This window comes from Xiphias gladius, chromosome 21, assembly GCF_016859285.1.
Source record: "Xiphias gladius isolate SHS-SW01 ecotype Sanya breed wild chromosome 21, ASM1685928v1, whole genome shotgun sequence".
Classification (NCBI taxonomy): Eukaryota; Metazoa; Chordata; class Actinopteri; order Istiophoriformes; family Xiphiidae; genus Xiphias; species Xiphias gladius.
In genome coordinates, this window is record NC_053420.1 from 15,770,993 (window position 1) to 15,791,587 (window position 20,595).

The 20,595-nt window shown below is 37.7% G+C and overlaps 1 protein-coding gene across 2 annotated transcripts; it reads left to right on the forward strand.

Annotated features, from left to right (window-relative positions):
* Nucleotides 1–3,109: 3,109 nt before the first annotated feature.
* Nucleotides 3,110–19,067, forward strand: LOC120807276 (sodium- and chloride-dependent GABA transporter 2-like). 2 transcript variants are annotated; one of them, XM_040159062.1, is made up of 15 exons: nt 3,110–3,283; nt 8,717–8,907; nt 9,178–9,312; nt 10,434–10,574; nt 11,716–11,803; nt 11,910–12,042; nt 13,668–13,802; nt 14,309–14,412; nt 14,883–15,007; nt 15,182–15,294; nt 16,088–16,225; nt 16,317–16,419; nt 16,504–16,604; nt 17,049–17,219; nt 17,294–19,067. In XM_040159062.1, exons 2-15 carry the CDS (start codon nt 8,721–8,723, stop codon nt 17,402–17,404), a joined length of 1,785 nt encoding a protein of 594 aa, XP_040014996.1. In that variant the 5' UTR covers nt 3,110–3,283; nt 8,717–8,720; the 3' UTR covers nt 17,405–19,067. The 2 variants fall into 2 exon arrangements, with proteins under 2 accessions (XP_040014996.1, XP_040014995.1); XM_040159061.1 differs by lacking the exon at nt 3,110–3,283 and adding an exon at nt 8,581–8,626.
* The last annotated feature ends 1,528 nt before the right edge of the window (nt 19,068–20,595 follow it).

The window sequence follows — 20,595 nt, forward strand, 5'->3', positions numbered from 1 at the left end:
CTGGATTAGCTACAGAGGTCTGGTGGCAGAAGCAAGGGCCCCTGCAAGGAGGTAGGTGCAGTACTCCAGGTGGCAGATGAAAAGGACAGTACCACGGTATTGATGGTGATGGAGTGCACGGGACTCCTCTCTCCCCTGACAAGCTCATTCTCGTCCTGGCTGAGCTTAAGAGGGTGCCTTGACATCCACTCCGGGAATGCGTGCCCCCACCTGAATGTCAGATGGGGGAAACTACAGATGTTCAGATGGATTGAGAGATAGCTAGATCATATGTTTTTAATGTTGTGGCTGATTGGTGTATCTTGCCAAGCTGTGGAGTGGAAAAACCAGCATGCTTGAATGGTCAGTGTTGCTCATTAGTTGCTCATTGCTTCATTAGAGCAAAGAAGTGGAGGGAGAGCACTGGCTATACAACTATACAGGTTATGCTCTACACAAAACACACTATGCTGTACAAATAGTTAACTAGTCTACACATCATTAAATTAAAATAAATGTTCATAAACAAATCATTACAACCATAGAAGGAAACAGATACTACCAATAAACCATTGCTCTTAGTATCAGTAAAACAATCATTTAAATAGAGCCTGCATACATTTTTGCATTTGTGGTATCTCACACAACACGTGTTGAAATCATCTGTGTTGAATGTAACATAACCTTGTGATGGAGGGCTGTGGATGTTGGACCTCAGGATATCCATGTGGGACAGAGCCCGACACAGAGGGAGGGAGAGAAGGGATCATCTTGGGTCACCAGCTGTGCCTTTGCATCAGTAGAAATGATTTTGTGGCTGTGAAAAATTGTTAAACTACTCTAGTATTAAGTGACTATGAGAAATGGTAGTTTAAAAGCATGAGGATTCTAGTGTAGTTAGTTATCACTAGTTATCTTAATAGTTCAATATTTTATTCAATAATTTATTCATCATCTAATTTCCACATCACTGCTGTGTTATATTAACAATATTAGACCCTATTTGTCAGATTGGGTCGATTTTATTTTGTCAACATTAATTCATATAAATGGGTTGGACAAAATATTAGGAACACCCCTCAGTATAACCTTATACAGTTCAACAGCACCACAAATTACAGCGTCCAAAATGCCCATTAAAAAAGATCAACATTCTCTTAAAACAGATTCAATAAAAACTGAATAATAGAATCCTCATGAGGGAGGATTTGTTGTATTATACTGCATTAGTTTTATCTAAGTGTACCTAATAAACTGTTAAGTGACCGTGCGTAGCATTTGTACTGCTGTGATGAGCCATTTCCAGTTTGCAGGGTTTGGCTCTGTCTAAAATAGTCCCACACTGTAGTTGAGCCTGTGCCAGGTTTTGTACCTCCATGCTTTGAGCGGGCGCAGCCATCCTTGCAATACGCCGTTGTCCTATTCAAAGACATCAGCTGTGTGGATGACTCGCCCCAGCCCTAAGCGACTGTCATTTAATGTTTCTCGAGAACTGCACTTCCTTGGGTCCCAAACAATACACATGTGAAATCTGAAGTCGATTGGATGAGCGGTTGTTGAGAAAAATCAAAGGAAAGACAGAACGATATTTATTAGGAGGATGTTCCTCACTCGACTCTTTCATGTTTCTGATTATTATGTATAGTGATAATCATTCTGTATCTGTTAATCCTGAATGATTCACTTTTCCATTTCCAGCACTGTAGTTTTGTAATACTTGAGACTCCACATTTGTGGCCTCAGTTGTCAACTGCTTGCAAATTTTATTTGTTAATTACTAAAATGGAGATCAGTTGCTGCATTAAAATTTTAGGCAAATTAAAACATTTTTACAGGAGAAAGAAAAGAAAGAAAAAAAGAAAAAAAAGAAAACACGTTTCAGTCATTAATAACTTGCACTGTCGTCAATTTGCTCTTTAACCTGACCAGTATATTGCAGCCTTAGCCTAAAATTATTGAATTCATTTTTTCCCCCTTCAAACTACACTCAAACCCTATAATGACAACGTGAAAACAGAATTTTAGGAAGTTTTGCAAATTAAAGAGGAAAAACTGAAATATCAGTATTCAGACCCTTTAGTCAGTACTTAGTTGAAACACCTTGGGTAGCGATTACAGCCTCGAGCCTTCTTGGGTTTGACACGACAAGAACAAACTCTGCACCCCTGGATACAGGGATTTTCTGCCGATCTTCTGTGCAGCTCCTCTCAAGCTCTGGTTGGATGAGGACTGAGGGAGGACAGCCATTTTCAGGTCTCTCCAGTGATGTTCAATTGAGTTCAGGTCAGGGCTCTGACTGGGCCACTCGAGGACATTCACAGAGCTGTATCTAAGCCACTCCTACATTTTCTTGGCTGCGTACTTTTGGTCTCTATCTGGCCAGCAGCCAGCTCCAGGAAGAGTCATTCCAAACTTCTTCCATTGAAGAATTATGGAGGCCATTGTGCTCTTGGTAACCTTCAATGCAGCAGAATTTTTTTTTTTTTTTTGTAGCCTTCCCCAGATCTGTGCCTCGACACAATCCTGTCTCTGAGCTCTGCAGGCAGTTCTTTCAACCTCATGGCTTGGTTTTGCTCTGATATACATTGTCAGCTGTGAGATCTTATACAGACAGGTGTGTGCCTTTCCAAATCATGTCCCATCAATTGAATTGACCACAGGTGGACTCCAATGAAGGTGTAGAAACATCTCAAAGATGATCAAAAGAAATGGGAGGCACCTGAGCTAAATTAAAAGTGTCATAGCAAAGGGTCTGAATACTTTTGTCAACAGGATATTTCAGTTTTTCCTTTCAATAAATTTGCAAAAATTTCAATAATTGTTATCACTTTGTCATTATGGGGTATTGAGTATAGATTGATGAGGGGGGGTTAAATGATTTTAGCATCGTGCTCAAATCTAACAAAATGTAAAAAAAAGTGGAGGGGTATGAATACTTTCTGAATGCAGTGTAGCATGGCTAATGTACAAATCCCCTCCCCTCCTCTTTTCTGTGAAACCATGTGGCTGTTCAACAGTCTCCACCTTAAGTTGCTTATTCAGAAACACAGAACATCCCCACCCCCTCTAGTTTCAGTCTGTTCCTCTCCCTTTCTCTCTCCCTTATTGTCACACAAACACAGCTCCCTCAAACGTCTACTCATATACTCACACATGGTCAGAGCTAGGAAGAACACTTGTCCTGGAGAGACTGGGGGATCTAGACTTTTATTTTCCCCAAAAGGCACCAGATGAATTCTACCTAGAGCTAAATGGAAGCATAACACAGAACCACAGACTACTGACGTGAGGCTATCTTTCTCAGGTACTCTTTACCACTGCCTTTACCTTTAGGACACAAGCAGGTTTTTGTTCTGTCTTTATGTTTGTCCTTGGTATAAATATTTGAGTGTACACTGCTGTGGTTTGCTTCTTGAATGGGAAACAGTTGGTATCCTTTCAGTTCAGAGATGGCTTGGGCTTTCGGAGATGCACTTTCATTTGGTGCCTGTAGCTGTATTATGTAGGCCAAAGGTTACTGGCAGGGCTGCAGCTATTTCACTTGTTTAGTGTAACACGTCAGGCTGCTCTATGACTATGGCTGCAGAAAGCTAAGGTTATTTTAAACAAATACATTTCTTTTGTGCAAATGTTTGAACAGATTGCACAGTAACAAACTCTTTAAGAAGTTACTTTGACAAAGTTGACAGATATTAGATACATTTTCTTGCTATGACTAGAAAAGCTGCATGCATAAATTCAGGAAAGTGTTTCAATTTTTCAGTATCTTGAATCCTAAAAGCATATCACCTTTTAAGGTTAATAAACAGCAGAACAAAAGAATAGAGTTTATTAATTTTAATACATCTAATGTGGTTTTTTTATATACATGGTCTGGGACAGTCAAAGAATCAAAACAGAAACATAGGGAAAAATATTTACAACTGAGCCCACGCTTTGCTGTCAAGTAGTGGACAGGAATAAAAAAAAAAAAACAGCAGCAGAAGAGACCAACAACTATTTCTTCCACTGCCAAGTTTTTAAAGGTTTGGTCACATGTAGAGCAAAAATATCATCTGAAATATATTTTTTTTAAAAACACCATAAATTATTGACAGCAGTTGCTGTAAGCACCTAGGCTTTTGGAGTCTTGCCTCCTCCTCACAGGCCCTGTTTAGACCTGGCATTAACATGCAGTTCGGCTGATCCAGTCACAAGTGGACAGGTGTGAATGCACCCGCGACGCACAGAGGACACATTTGAGATACGATCACTCAGACCACATTCAGCGTTGGTCTGGGCCACTTTCTTTTAGGAGTGTTATCGAGATTGAAAGCACATAGAGATTTATTAAGATTGCCTCAAACATCTTGGGAAATTTGGTTTGTCTGGAACATGCCAAGGAATAGACCCAGTCTGTACTCCATTGTTCTCTTCTTCTTTTACTTTCCTGCAGACTAGGCACGGTAATTGCATTGCTGCCTCCCACCAGTTAAAAACAACAAACCATTTGGTCTTTGCAATCGGAAATGATGTATGTGTTTATTTACATAAAGAACGAGGAGATGAGATCCAATCACAAGTGGCCACTCTAGCACATTTGGAGACGCCTTCTAATGTCAAGTTTGAACTGATGTACTTAGAGCTGTCCACTTGTGATCGGACCACCCAAGACGTATGTTAATGCCATGTATGAGCAGGGCCATATATTTGCCCGTTTTTCAAGTCCGTTAGTTCGGATGCAAATTAGCGGATAGATTAGGATACATCAAGTACAGTACAAAGAACCATTTGCCCTCGTTACCCTGTCTCTCAGTAATAACGTTCCTGTGCAACTAATTTGCAATGGAATATCTATTCCTCTAGCTTCAGCCAAACGAAATATGTGAATAAAAAATTCTGTTCAGTGGCCAACAGTGGTTCACTACATTTTATTTGCGTTACAGTAGCTTTGGTCCAGACTAAAATAATGTACCAAATATTGCATGGACTGACCTGATATGTTCTACAAAACTCATAGTCCAAGGTAGATTTAGCCATAGCTCTCACAGAACTGCTAATGTGGCTGTAGACTCTCAGTCTTGTTATAATGCATTGTAGGATATATATAGTAGTATAATAACTCTAACAACAACTCTTAGTAAGTAACTAGACATTTGCACAACACTACAAAATGGTGTGCCGAAGTTGCTTGGAGCTTGAGTAAAGAGGTCTGGTCTAGCACTCACTCTTGTGGTGTGTTCAGACTGAAAGTGAAGTAAATTTTCACCTTGCATCCTTGAGACGAATTTCACTGATAGAGTTGGATAAAAATTAGTAAAAATAAAAATTTTTCGAGATTTGTCCAGCCACTAAACATCTGCTTTGTAAAGTCTTCACATACACCTTGCCGCCCTTAATAAAAAATATCAAGCACTCATACTAATTAATGACAGTTTACTTCTGATGCAACTGTTGTTGTAGTTGCTGGAAAGGATTTCGGAGACAAGTATACTTCTTCTTCCAAAGGAATGTTAGATTTGGGGTCTGTCAAGCAAACAGACTGACTTACGACACGCACCATCTGTGCTCTCGCCTTACTCAAAGAGAAACTGATGACACTGAAATATGAATGATCTCAAAAATGGACCGTGTATTGGAATCTTTTACTTTGTAAATAGTATATAGTGAACGATTTTGGAAACAGCTCTGTGTACTGTGTTGTATGATGGCGTTCATTCATTGAATATAAGTTGCTCACCCAATGCACACACCAATAACATCTCTGCCTGGTTGGCTTTGGCATCGTGGGACATTGGCCATTAGTGTCCCTGTTTCCCACTGTGGCTCATACTATAGGCCTATGCTGATATATGCTAATATCTCATGCAAATATCATTTAAAGTTTGACAAATGTTACAAATTATTGGTTTAAAACTTCAGAAAACAAAGTGCAATATTGGACCACGTGCTTCACAGACCAAGTTTTTCTTATTGTAATCTAACACTTAAAGCGCTTTACACTACATCTCACATTCACCCAGTCGCACCCGCTCTACCTCCTGAGCCGACCACATGAAATGTTTATGTTGATGTTCTGCAGTCAGAACAAAAGACGGACACTGCCCCACCAATTAATTGCGGTTGTGCCATTGACTTAACATTATGTGAACCCAGTTAACCCAAAAATTAAAAAAATTTGTGTGACAGGTAGTCCTGTGGTTAAAGTAGTGTCTCCTTCTGCAGCAGGGTCCTTGAGATACTGAATCCCTCCCAGATCCAAGGTTGCGTCTGTGTGTTTAGATCTGTAATGTGTCGTCTTCACCTACAAGGAAGCCTCCAGTGCTTTCAAGCAGTTGTCACAGTCAAGGATCTGGTCTTTATTTCATGGGCACTGCCAGTCAAGTAAAATTATGTGTAAAATCACGTGATTTGGTTTTCTGTGGCTATTGTTTGCGCACAATCTGCGTTAAGTACTGGGTGATAATAAATACAATAATAAATACGTGGTTAAGGTTGTGGAACCCTTATGGAAAAAACAAACATTATTAACTACTGGTTTCACATGGGAAATGTGCAGCTGTCTCCTGTGTGACAGTCCTGTGTTTGGAGGACCCATCCATCCACCCCAATCTCCTCCTGACAGCGACTTTGTCGCTGTACTACAGCGTTACCTGACCTCCTAATTTGCTTTTCGTCATAATTACTTCGGTGGCTAGAGGTCGCCTAACAACAAAACTTAACTATGGTCGTAATAAGCCTGTGCTTGCACAGACAAACTATGGGCTCGGAGGACAGTCTCGCTTCAGTTAGCTTTTAATTAGTCGCTGCACAGATTTTTGTTTGTTGACATGGAAACACAAATCTCATATACAAGACATTAACAGCAACAATACATCCCTATGATAATTCCAACAGACTGCTCATGTTCATGTTAATTTCAAAAACTGCAACCAACTGTTTTCTACAACTTTAAACAAGTTCATAAATATTTTATTTATCATTAATTTGTTAACCTATGTAGAGTTTGCTATTTGTGCACAAGATAAGATATTTTCTATATAAACATTAATGAATGAGACCCATTGTGAGTGTCTTTAATTTCCCTATGTTGAGTAGCTCTGTCCCAATTGAGTGTTGTCTTCCAGGAAAACAAAGAAACCATTTATAGGGCATAAACTGAATAGATGATAAAAATGACAGCTATGCCATATGCTGTGGCTCAGTTGATTCTTAGATTCGCTGCTTTGAACCTAGCACCAAGGGGAGGAATTTCTCTAGTGAACAGAAACAGGGATGCCACCCTCGACAGCCTGAGCTGGAAAAATTAATCCCACTGAAATGTCTTTGAGAAAGACATGGAATCCCTACAACCTTTATTGGCACCAGTCTGGTGTCTCACCTCAGTGAGGCAGCAGTGTGGCAGAAAGAGAATTTCCAGAGAGGAACGGAAAAGACAGCACAATTCAGGCCGGAATATGCTGGAAATGAACTAGTGTCATACAACCAGGTCTGAAGGCAGCAGTGCTTAAAGCTGTTCCCGATGGACACACTGGAAACCCGAGTGAAAAGCCTGCCATCATAGAGATTATCGTTCACTCCTTTGTACATACGAAAAGTGACAGAATAATTCAGAATTTTACAAAAATTGTCTGGTGTAACAAGATCCTTTCAATCAATGCATGAAACTTGTCCAAACCAACTCAAGACCTCACTTTGTAGTTATTTGTCACTTCACTGTGTTTGTTTTCTGCCAAACAAAAAAGAAAATTAATGTTTCAGACTTCATACATTCAATAGTAAACATAGTAAACAAATAATGCCTCACTTTTCATCTCTGCAGTTAAAAGGTCCAATCTTAAATTTTTTGACCACATAAACTTGAGGTATATTCAGATACAGAACTGAAGGGCATGAGTTTTAAATGGAAAACCAGCCTTATATAGTTTGTCCACCAGAGACTAAATTGATTTTTCAACTTTAAAAGTCCCACTCAGTGTGTATCTTGGTCACGATTTAAAAAAAAAAAAAAAAAAAAAAACAAATCTAAGAGATCCATATCAAGATAGTTTGTATATATTAATTGTTTATGTTTGTAATAGTAACTTTATAAAAAATTACTGCTGCTGATCCACTGTTGAAAATTCACATCCACCATTGATTTTGATAATTCTCCTCCCAGTGGATCCATTAAATGGTTACTAAAAAGGTTTAGGAAAGTTGTTTTCAGCATCTCAGGATTTGCAGCTTTTTAACAGTAGTGTAGTAGCGCACATATTTTCCAGTCCAGTTGCTGCACTCCCACATTAAATCCAATGCAGCAGCACAAAAGCAACATTGATGAAAGAATTACCCTCATGCCAAGAAGCAATGACCCTCTGTTGACCTAATGTAGCAAGGCTGCTGGCATTGTGCGGATTATGAACATTAATGTACAATGATTAAATCATATCAATATTGCTGCTGTGTAGTGATAATGTTGTTAAGTTGTTTACTTGGCACTGATGGGACTCCAGAGAAGTGACCGGTAAATAAAAAGAATGTATTCGTTAGTTACAGTTGGATACTGGTAATAGACAAACACCAAACAGTTGAAAAAGCATGGACTATGACCAGATTTTGTACATCTGTACCCGCTGTAATCGGGTCACTGAATGCAGCTGAAGTGTTTCCAGTCAGCACGTGCCTCGTAAATATTCCACTCTAATCAGAATTACTGTTGGACCTACCATCTTCAGTAGTCAAGTACGTTATCCTGTTAATCTTTCTCTTGTTATAGTGCGATGGATAAACTCCATGGTCAAGAGGTCAAGATTAGGCTGGACATGGGCACAGCCCATCCTGGACCCAGCACCCTGACCAGAGGACAGTGGTCTAGCAAAATCGAGTTTCTCCTGGCTGTTGCAGGGCAAATAATAGGCCTCGGAAATGTGTGGAGGTTTCCTTACCTGTGCTACAAAAATGGTGGAGGTGAGTTTCATCGTAATCAAAGAAAATAGACACAGCTATAGAAAACTGATAAAGTTTGTCAATGTATTCTCAGCCAAAATCCTACTTCAGAACTACTATTGTTCATATTGCCTTTACATAGGGCACCCTAAAACCCTATGTAGGGTTACTTACATTTTACTAATAATTGAGCTCTATCAGGCTCCACCTATATCAGTGTGATTCCTATAGATTACTGAAAGTGTTCAACCTGCAAAGAACTAATGTGATGTAATTTTCCATTTTCCATAGGGGTGTTCTTCATCCCTTATGTACTCTTCCTATTTACCTGCGGCATTCCCCTGTTTCTGCTGGAGACATCCATTGGCCAGTACACCAAACAGGGAAGTATTACCTGCTGGAGAAAAATTTGTCCCCTGTTCGAAGGTAAACATCTAGATTTACTATCAGAGTATCCATGTGAAATGGAAAAAGTGTATGTAAACATAGAAGATGGCACCTGAAGATCTTTTTCAAGTTCAACATGTGTCATTATATTATTAAAGTATAATACACCCAACACACTCTGTCAAGTTTGGGGACCCATCACACCCTTAATTAACTGGGATTAGCACTCTGTTCAGTTAGATGCCAGTTTGTATATCTGCAAAGAATTAAAATCGCAATATTTAATATTTATGGCTTTTGAAAAACTTTATTAAAATACTTTCATATTACCTTTGAATAAAGTTTAAATTTGTACATGAAGTCTAAATGGAACCGAATTACCTGTGTGACAATGTATTATAAATTAAGTGAAGCAACATTTACTGTAATATTTTCCTTTTTTCATAACATTTTCTAAATTTACTGTTCAAAGTTTTACTATAATTTATATTATTAGTATTATTACATATTGTTTTATAACTTTTATTAGCATTATTTTATTTGTTTTAGGTGGTATTTAAATGTAACCTCTTTTACGAATTTTATTTTTTTTGTTCATGTAAAATTGATCACTGGAGTTTCTTAATTTACTTTTTCCTAAAATTTTCCAAACTTTCCATTTCCAAATGTTGACATTATTTTATATTATTAGCATTATTTCATATAATTTAATATATTTTATTATTAATATTTAGTTTGTATCATTCTGTTTTGAAATGTGACTTAATTAATCATTTACAATTTTGTTTGTTTATATATGATTAACCGCTTTAATTCAGTACTTTTTCAAAAAAAATTTCCAACCCTCCCATTGCAAATTTTTTGGTCTATAATTATTATTTTTATTATAAGTATTATTTCAAACAATTTAATTGAATTATTTTATTTGTTTTGAATAGTATTTAACTGGGATTTATTCATCACTTTACATATTGTTTATGTGTAATTTATCGCTGTCATTAATCTTTCACTGACTAACAAGGCTACACAGTGGTATGCTGAACACAGTTGGTAACTTTAATTTTTTCCAAAAGTATTTGACATGATTTACTTAGTCGTTGTTTACTTCCAAATCACGCTATTTTAATTGAAAGACTTTGTTTGTTTGTTTGTTTTTTCAGGGATGGGTTATGGCAGTCAGGTGGTTGTTTTATACTCCAGCATCTATTACGTTGTCATACTGGCTTGGGCTTTCCTGTATCTCTTCTCCTCTTTTACCTCTGAACTTCCCTGGGCCAGTTGCAGGAACAGCTGGAACACAGGTACGTCCCAGTTTGTGATCTGAAGCCAAAACAAGTAAGTGGATTATTATGAATCTTTAGTGGAACAATGACTCATTTCATTTTGACAAAATTTAGGGCAATCATCATAATTCTGGCTGATTATTTGACTTCCAGTGAGTCACATTATTGGCTGCTTTGGAGATTTATCGTCTAATTTGAGGAGCTGGTTTTGGATCTCGAGTCCAAAGTCCAGCTGCTGGAAACATTTTAAGTCATGACTTTCTAGGTTTTCTCTGCTGGCTCGATTTCATGTTACATAACATACTTAAAGATCCTGTCCAGCCTTGTAAAAATGCTGTTTTTACCATAAAATGTTCAGTTATATAGTTTAATAGTTAGTGTAATAGATTATAGTTTAATAATTCTTAAAATTACCTCTACTCCTTATCCGTCAATGAAAAATCCAAAATCTACAAAAATGCAAATATTGGTCATTTCAGAAGATTAACTGCTGGACACAAGATGCCTCCTAAGTCAATAAAAAGTTGATTTTCAGAGTATATGTGCTGGAAGTTTCAAGTTTCAATGTCACACTTGTGTAAATTGTAGATGTGACCATGATTGACTGCTAAACTAGTTGTAGAAAATGTACAGGTCTTAAACTCAGATTTGATGTGAGCCCCAAAAAACTGTCCCCCTTCAGAAGATGAATGAGAAAACAGACCTCTAGTGTCAAACTCTGCACATACATCATTCTGCACAGTAAAGTTCAAATGTCCAGGTGATGTAACAAATAATAGCTAAACACATTTTTGAGTGAAGGGTACTTTAATCTTAAGCAAATAATTCTACAGTCCTGTGTAGTCTTATTATTACAATTCAAACCAGACCACAAATTAGTGTAGAATTGTATTTTAATCCACTTATTATTGTTATTAATAGACTAAGTCATATGAAAATGTCCACAATTCCATTTTTGTAAGTAAAAATAAATTCATAAAATAAAATACGAGCACAATTTACATGCAGGAATAAAAGAAAGAGAGATATGGTAGGAGTGCAAAAGGTTTTCTCTTCATGTGAAAATGTTGCTGAAGGTTTGAAGGCAAAGGAAAAATTTGATCTTGTGTATATTTTCTTAAAGGCCTTGTTTAAAACATCCTGTATGTCTTTGCGACAGAGAGATGTGTGGAGTTTGATCAAAGGACCGATTTTTACAACTTCACTATGGCAGAGAACGTAACATCACCAGTGAGAGAGTTTTGGGAGTGAGTACAAAAACAAGGTCCAAAACCAAAGCTTAAATGCTGTATGTGTATGAACTCTGAAAGTGACTTGACATTTATTAATTATAACTAATAATGTGATTTGCAGGAGAAGAGTTTTGAATGTCAAAGAAAGTCCCCACGAGTTAGGCCACATACGATGGGAGTTGGCTCTGTGTCTTCTGTTGTCCTGGATCATCTGTTACTTCTGTGTCTGGAGGGGAGTAAAGTCCACGGGGAAGGTTGGACAAGGACTTTTTTTGTGTTTTATGCAAAGTACCAAGCAACTGTTCAAAGGACAATGCATACTGTAGGAATGGGATAAGAGTACCTCTGGTGGACAATGTTCTCCTCTACTCATTAAGAAATTCTGCAATCATCAGTGTTTCCCACAGGCTGAGAATTTCCTTGTGGTGGTGGGTGGCGCAGAGTGTGAACACTGTGCATGCAGAGACTCATGAAGTTTAGAGGGGGAGAGTGTAACCCAGGTTATTTCCTACAACTAAAATTTACAGTTGACCCCTCAAAGCCTCACCTGCAGGCTCTGGGTAGACGCTAGTGATGGGAATCCCGGCTTTTCTTAGTGAGCCAGATAGTTTGGCTCAGTTCAGCAGTAAGAGCCGGCTCTTTCGGCTCCCAAACGGCCCTTCATTTAGTACCACGTTTGGCTTTTATAATTCAACCAATTCAGCTATGTTTGACCTATGACTGGTATGCGTGCACAGATATTACTTCACTTATTCAATTTAATTATGTTAAACCTTATAATTTCTATAATACCATAATTATACATTATGTTTGGTTAAAAAAAAACAAAAAACATTGATTTACAAACATCAAACACCAATAAACATGTGTATTGAATTTTTTATTTTTACTGAACGTTGTAAATTAGCATTTCCCTACAAACACTCAACACAGTGCAGTCTGTAGACCATCATTGAAACTGCGTAATTTTTATCTATCTGGCAGGCCGCCCAAGTGGAGACTATATACGGGAAAGGCTGAATCCCTTTGCAACATACCACAGCTCTGTCACTATTGGTCAATCACAGATTGAGATCATAATGTGCTTGTACGAAGTCCATTTTGGTTGAACATACATGTTGCTAGCACTCAAGTAGATCAAGACAAAGGTTTACTGGAGCAAACCTGTCAGTGTGAGGAGGCCACTGCACGTGACTTCAGCTAATGGTTACAGTACCTCAGACATAACTTTCCATTATTAAAACTTCTGTCAGTTGTCACGGAATATTATTATCAGATACAGTAGCAGGGTGGCTCTAGGGAGGCAGAGGATGGGTCCTACTGACCTTGGTGATGCCCTGACTTTTCTTCTAGTGCCACCATGAAATTTCTTGTCAACAAAACTATTAAGTAATTTTAAGGTCTGTGGGTGTCTGACAGGTAAAAAGGGAGGAAAGTTACAGTATGTATTCGATCATGTTTGTATGTCTGAGTGTTAGTCATCAGGATATTTTAGAAACTAAAACTCAGATCTCAATGAACCTTGATGGAGCTCAGCAGTGGGTCAAGGAGCGAGGACACATACCTTGGTAAACATCACATTTCTTTGAGTGAAAAATCTCAAAAATTTCTGGATTGAGTGCTATCAAATCTGGTACCCATCCTCATGCCCCCTCCCCCCCAGATTGAACTGTAATCACTCTATTTTCAATTTTTCTTAGACTTCTCTACAGAATACAGTGCAAGTGTGGATTATTAGTACGTGTTTAATTCATGTTAGATATCTTAAATCCAGCTTTCCAAGTAAAATCAAGCCATTCTGAATGTCAGTTCTGGAGCATGCACTGACTGTGACCACATAAAATCCATGCCTTGGCAACACATTCTGACTCTTCCACAGGTAGTGTACTTTACTGCTACATTTCCATATGTGATGCTGTTGGTGTTGCTCGTTCGTGGACTCACGTTGCCTGGGGCCTTAGATGGGATCAAGTTCTACCTCTACCCAGATCCATCTCGCCTCATTGATCCCCAGGTATGAACAGATTTCAAAGCTTCTCAGTTTTGATGATATGTACTACTTAACCTACCACTGTTTCCAAAGATGTAAAGCTGACTTGTACAGAAATTTGTATAAAGTAATGCACATGACATTTGAATATGCACCTGGCATAAAGATGAAGACTTAAGCAAATCTATACCTTAAGTTTCAATTTTGCATTCATTGTAAGCATTATGTAACTTGAATGTGTGGAACAAACATGTACAGAATATGATGTCAGTGTGACATATTGAGCCGCTAAAGTGGAAATTTTAATGGAAAATCAGAGCTCAGGAGATTGAAAGGATTGGTTACTTATACATGGTTTTAAACGGTGTCACATTTGTTTTCTTATGTCAAAAGTCATCAGCAATGTAAAACATTAGCAAATGTTCATGAGGTGTTTCTGTCTAGACTCACTCCTGAGTTGCAACACACAGTAAATGCCTCTGATATGTGATTTATTGTAGGTGTAAAAATGTCTTTTATTTGGTTTGCAGGTGTGGATGGATGCTGGAACACAAATATTTTATTCCTATGCTATTTGCATTGGGTGTCTAGCTGCACTTGGCAGTTATAATAAGTACAACAATAACTGCTACAAGTAAGTTTGATATAATATATATGATATGTTTTTTACAAAAGACAGACAGAAAAAGAATAAATGTTTCTCAGGTGCCATATATATATATATATAAAAATATAAATGATACACACAAGATAATACAGAACTAAATCTCATACTGTACAACTCAGCCACCTTTAGCAATTCAGTTTTTTTTCCTAGTGTCGCTGCTAAATTTACTGTTTACAAGACATTTGGAGACCTTCTCCAGAACAAAAAACTTGGGTAGAGTTTACACAAAGGAAACCCCATCATATTGAAGTATAGTTTCCTCCAGAATCATTTCTAGTGAATCCGGGGTCATGCCAAAAATGTTACTAGCATTCTATGGCTTGTGCTGGTTACATGAAACACCCAGTAATGGATTTAAGTCAGCACTATGGGAAGAAAAGATCTAAAAGCTTATGCATTCAATACAAAATAAAAGTAATTTTGTTTTTTATTTGTAGGGACTGTATTTACTTGTGCCTTCTGAACAGCGGGACCAGCTTTGTAGCTGGCTTTGCCATCTTCTCTGTACTTGGATTCATGGCGTATGAGCAAAACACAGACATATCAAAAGTGGCAGAGTCAGGTGAGTAAATGTAAATACATTTCTAGCAGAATGAATAACTGACTTAATAAATGAGTATATCAATTTACATTTCACATTTAGAGCTGCAAAAGCACAAGAGAAATATTTTGCCTCAACCGCAGAAAAAGAACCAGATGTCCATTATTTCTTTTGACCATCTCATGCTCACTGCAGGTCCTGGCTTGGCGTTCATTGCCTATCCTCGAGCAGTCGCCATGATGCCTCTTCCTCAGCTCTGGGCAATATTCTTTTTCATTATGATCATCCTCCTAGGGCTGGACAGTGAGGTAAGCTCCTTTGGAAGCGAAATTAATCATAATAGTACCTTTGTTTCTCTCTTGTTTCTCAGTTGAGGATGGTATATTTTTATTGATCGTGAAATAGATTTATGAAATACTTATATATTGTCCAGGATGTGCTACACTTCATATACAGTAGTAGAGCAAAGTGAGGGCTTCAATTCATTAGTGGGCTCCACTTTTGATGCATAAATTGAATACCAGTCCGTATGAACCTGTAGGATTTTTGGCTTTTGACATATTGACCCTTGGTTTAGGGTCTGTTGGAGTCTGACAGTTAAAAAGTGAGGAGTGTTACAGTATGTTTTGGATCATGTTTTATGGCTGAGTGTTAGTCATCAGGATATTTTAGAAACTAAAACTCAGATCTCAATGAACCTTGATGGAGTCCAGCAATGGGCCAAGGAGCGAGGACACATTCCTTGGTGTGGACTCAAATCAAGGTTCAGATGCAGAGCATTTTTGAAATGATTTCTTAACACTGTGAGAACATTTTATCACTCTCACAAACTACTGCACTTACTTCATTGTTTTGTTGACAAAAACCTGGTGCTTGTATCCCATGTTTTTTTGTCACTTTGTGTATTTTAATGCAGATCCAGATCCAGGTGCAGATTAAAAACATCTAATCTTTATCATTAACAAAAAATAATTAGAGGATTGTGCAGCCTTGGTGGAGGTATGCACTCTCTGAGTACTTACTATGACATCAGCTCTGCAAAGTTTGTCATGTGTGAAGCAGGGGTAGAGTTACTGTGTAACTAAGAGGTCTGCGTTTCAGTTTGTAGGTCTGGAAGCTCTCGTAACAGCAGTTTCTGATTTGAACCCCTCCTTCTTCCACGTTGGTCATCGACGTAAACTTCTCCTGCTTGCTATCAGTGTTGTCAGTTTCTTCATTGGCCTTGTGATGGTTACAGAAGTAAGATCAAATTGAAACGTAACATAATTTCCAATATGTTAAAATACGGTTATAAATGAATGGCTAACTGAACCCCCGTCTCATAACACAGGGTGGACTGTACATCTTCCAGTTGTTTGACTACTATGCCTGCAGTGGGATGACTCTACTTCTCTTTGCCATACTGCAGTCTGTCTGTATCGGATGGGTGTATGGTGAGTTAACGAATCAGAAGACCTCTTCACACTCTTCACAGTGAATCTCAATTTCCTCACCTCTGTGTTTACCTCTGCTTACAGGTGCAGACCGGTTTTATGAAAACATTGAGGACATGATAGGTTACAAGCCTTTACCCCTGATTAAGTACTGTTTGAAATATATCACTCCAGTGATCTGCATGGTGAGTTACAGTAAAAGTTAGCACAGCTCTACCCCCCGAAATTACTCTTGCCTGTCAAGTTTTCCGTTCTCGCACGGCACTTACCTTTTACACCGATAACGATGGCAGATTTACCATCCAAACGAGTGTGGGGGAGTTAGGTGGAGTATGAAGGACAGAGACGCAAAGATTTACCTAAAACATATAAATCACAGGTTACATTAGAGCAAACAAACACTCTGTTCAATTCATTCCTCACACGGCTTTAAAAACTTAAACTTTTTTTTTTCAGCAGGTTTCCCTTTATAAGCTACCCTGATAAATGACATGTTGATTCAGCTTTTAAGTGTTAAATGGATTATTTTCACTGCTTTGTAGCTTGGGGTTACATTTGGGCTACATTTTAAACATTTTTTTAGACTGTATTCCCAAGACTTTAACTGCTTTTCTCATGACTATTTTCAGGGAACATTTGTTTTCTTTCTGGTTAAGTACACTCCTCTGAAGTTCAATAACACGACTGAGTATCCATGGTGGGGTTATGCTCTTGGCTGGTGGTTCACTCTCTCCTCCACGCTCATGGTTCCCCTCTGGATGCTGTACAGTCTGAGTGTCACCCCTGGTACACTCCGACAGGTGAGCCAAGATCAACAAAAAACTACTGTTTGTGTGTTTTTACTTTTATTGAAACCAATATTCTTCTTTGTTAGAGGATCTCCATCTTATGTACTCCATCTGAAGACCTTCCTTTGACCAAATCAGAGAAAAAAGCTCTTGAACTGCTCAACTTGACCTCATCTCCTGACAGCATGGTGTCCTAGTGAGAAGAGATAAACTGGAGCAGCTACAGATACACTGAAAACTGAGACATCAGGGAAAGTTTACCCTCAATGTGGTTCATTTTAAAGCTGTGATTCCCAGTCTTTTTCCCCCTAAAACAAAGCAATGTCTACTTGTGACCCCCTGATAATGGGTTGATGCCTACCAGTTATGACCAGTTCAACCAAAGGCTAATTTTTGTTGGAATACTTGAATGCCAAACATTATCCAGTAAGTCACAAAAGGCAAAGATTAAAGTAAAGTGTTCAAAAAATGTAATTCTGTGCAGCAGAAATAAGTTTTTCTGCTTTCCTATCGTATTAAGAATCTCACGACCCCCCAGACTTATCTTGTGACCCCTTGTGGGGGTCCCGACCCTCTTGTTGTGAATCATTGCACTAAAGGAATGGTTTCAGATTTTTTTTTTTTTCACTCCACTAATCTCTACAGAGTTTGAATGCTAACTCAACAGATATATTATGAAGGACATGGTAAAGAGAATCTAAGCTCAAAGGTCCACAAACGCAAACCCTTGTTTTCTTCTCGGCTTCAGAGCTTTCAAACACATCTCATGGTCTTCATTCAGCAAATGGAGCAGTCTCATGTGTCATCATGTGACTTTCAATCAGTGACAGCTCTGAAATCTAGCAAGAAGGATTGACACTCATTTTCATTCTGGATGATTCTGGATCAACTCTTTTAGCTTATAAAATGTAGGAAAAAAGTGACAAATGCACATCCCAGTTTCCCAGAGGCCAGGGTGACATCTGCGCATGTCTTGTTTTGTCCAGCTTACAGTCCACAGCCCAAAGGAGTTTTTGTTTGATAAATAACTTAAACAATGAATCAGTTGCTAAAATTTTTTACCAATTAGTATTCTGTCAAATGATTGATTGATTGATCTCTTAGTTGATTCAGCACTGGACCTTATGTATGTTCATGAACGAACATAAATGCTCAAATTCAAACTGATACTTGATATTTTTAATTTTTATTCATCTAAAGAAAAAGTCTTGAGAGTAAGAGTGTTTTTTACTTTTTTTTATTTTGTTGTAACCAGGTTGTAGAGCTATTTGGAGTAAAGTAACATTGATAAACACTTCCCCAATAAGCCATACAGACTTTACAGTCACTGTGACTGTCATGAGTTAAATATAAAACTGAAAATGCAAATTATTCTACTAATAAATGGAGAAATCTGTCTTTCTGTCTGACCTGTTTCTCGACACCCACTATTCCAAACAACTTCAAACTTGGCAAGGTCCCAGGGAAGTGCAGTGTCGAACTGTGCAGTTGTTTGGATGAGCGGTTCTCTCAGAAAAATTCGACAGAAATTCCTCCATTTGTTTTAAACTGCACTAGTTATTCCTATGGTAGACATGTTTTCTTTTTAATTCAGACTATCGAAGGTGACTCTCCAGCAGGACAGGCACCGCACTAGTTGTAACTAAATAAAGCAGTGACATGAAAGAAGGGAGGCTATCCAGCATTAAAGGTCAGATTCAGACCCTGGACACCAGGCTGTCCCAACATTAAAGTGTTTCTGACCAGAGTATCACAACCTTTAAAAGTGTTTCCTGTATGTGCTGCTCACACAGGCACGAAAACTATTGAGCATTTACAAGTTTGTATTTGGCATTAGATTAAAAAAAAAAAAAAAAAAAAGGTAATTACAACAAGTGGGATTGTGATGATGGAAGCACAAAATGCAAAAGAGAAACATCGTGTAAACCTGTTGGCTATAACGGTCAGAATCACAGGGAGTATATTTTTAATGAGTTAAATAGATTATATTTTTTAACTAGTTCCAGCTTTAAGCTTGTTTAATTCTAGAACTTATACAGAATACTCATTTGTGAAGTTTGCAAGTTAATGTTTGGATCATTTTGCATCAATATTATACCATTTATCACTGAAACTTGTGACGATAGTTCTTTGTATAACACATACATGCTGTAATGTGATATTTTTCACATTTAAGGATCAAACAAAAATTACTTTTTAAATGAAAATATCTGTTTCCTGAACACATCTGTCAGAAATTGTGTGAATTGTGTGAGGTCACTTTTCATTCCCCATTTTTAACTGTAAATCCATCATGAACAACCAGTTAGCCAGTGTTGAATTTAATGAATCATAGGATTGGTATATAATGAATTCATTTCATGATATACATTTTATTGAACAATGTGCCAGTCTTTAATTATTATCTGTGAATGAGGCAATCAGGTATTAATGTGATTACGTATTAATTTGGCTTCAGTAAACTGCAGCTCATCATTATTGATTTATTTCCACTGTTTTAACCTCATTATTTGGTCAAACTGAATGGTGACAGAATCAGTACTTACCATTTGATGATTTAAATAGATACAAATCATTATGGATAGAACATTTGATCTGATAAAAAGAAAACAGTTTTGAAAAGTAATTCAAGTAAAAGAACACCATAAATCATTTACAATCATTCAGTAATGATCAGTACCAGTTTGTTGTTGCTTCAGAGAAAAATTGTTTCATGATAATTTTTTAACCTTTTTTTTTTTTTTACAATTAAAGTCAACCTTTTGTAAATGAAATGGTTAATAAAATGTTAACAATAAATTGTCAATAATTCAAAAATGATTTGATTTGTAAATGCTACATTGATCCAGATCCTTTTGCAGGTGATGCAGTCTTCAGATACCATTAAATAAGTCGTAATGCATAAACCAGTGTCCTTGAATGCATCAACACAAGGAAGTTTTCAAATTTCAAACTTTCTACTCAGCTGCAACACCACACATCAGTAACATAGCTCTTGGGTTGCTTATGCAGCATGTTTTGGGTCAGCATCCATCTGTACTGTAAAGCACCGTCCTATCAGTTCTGCAGCATTTGGCTGAATCTGAGCAGATAATATATCCCTGTACAGTTCAGAATTCATCCTGCTACTTCTATCAGCAGTCACATCATCAATAATCACCAGTTACCCAGTTCCATTGGCAGCCATACATGGTGTTGCCATAACACTGCCTCCACCATGTTTGACAGATGATGTAGTATGCTTTGGATCACGAGCCGTTCCTTTCCTTCTCCATACTCTTCTCTTCCCATCATTCTGGTACAAGTTGATCTTGGTTTCATCTGTCCAGAGAATCTTGTTCCAGAACTGGGCAAAGTCTAATCTGCTCGTTCTGTTGTTAAGTGGTAT

Coding starts and splice junctions, on each gene's coding strand:
- LOC120807276 (XM_040159061.1), top strand. CDS start 8,592: ATGCAGCTGAAGTGTTTCCAGTCAGCACGTGCCTC. Junction 8,627..8,716: donor TTCCAGTCAGCACGTGCCTC/GTAAATATTCCA, acceptor CTCTTGTTATAG/TGCGATGGATAAACTCCATG. Junction 16,605..17,048: donor TCACTCCAGTGATCTGCATG/GTGAGTTACAGT, acceptor GACTATTTTCAG/GGAACATTTGTTTTCTTTCT.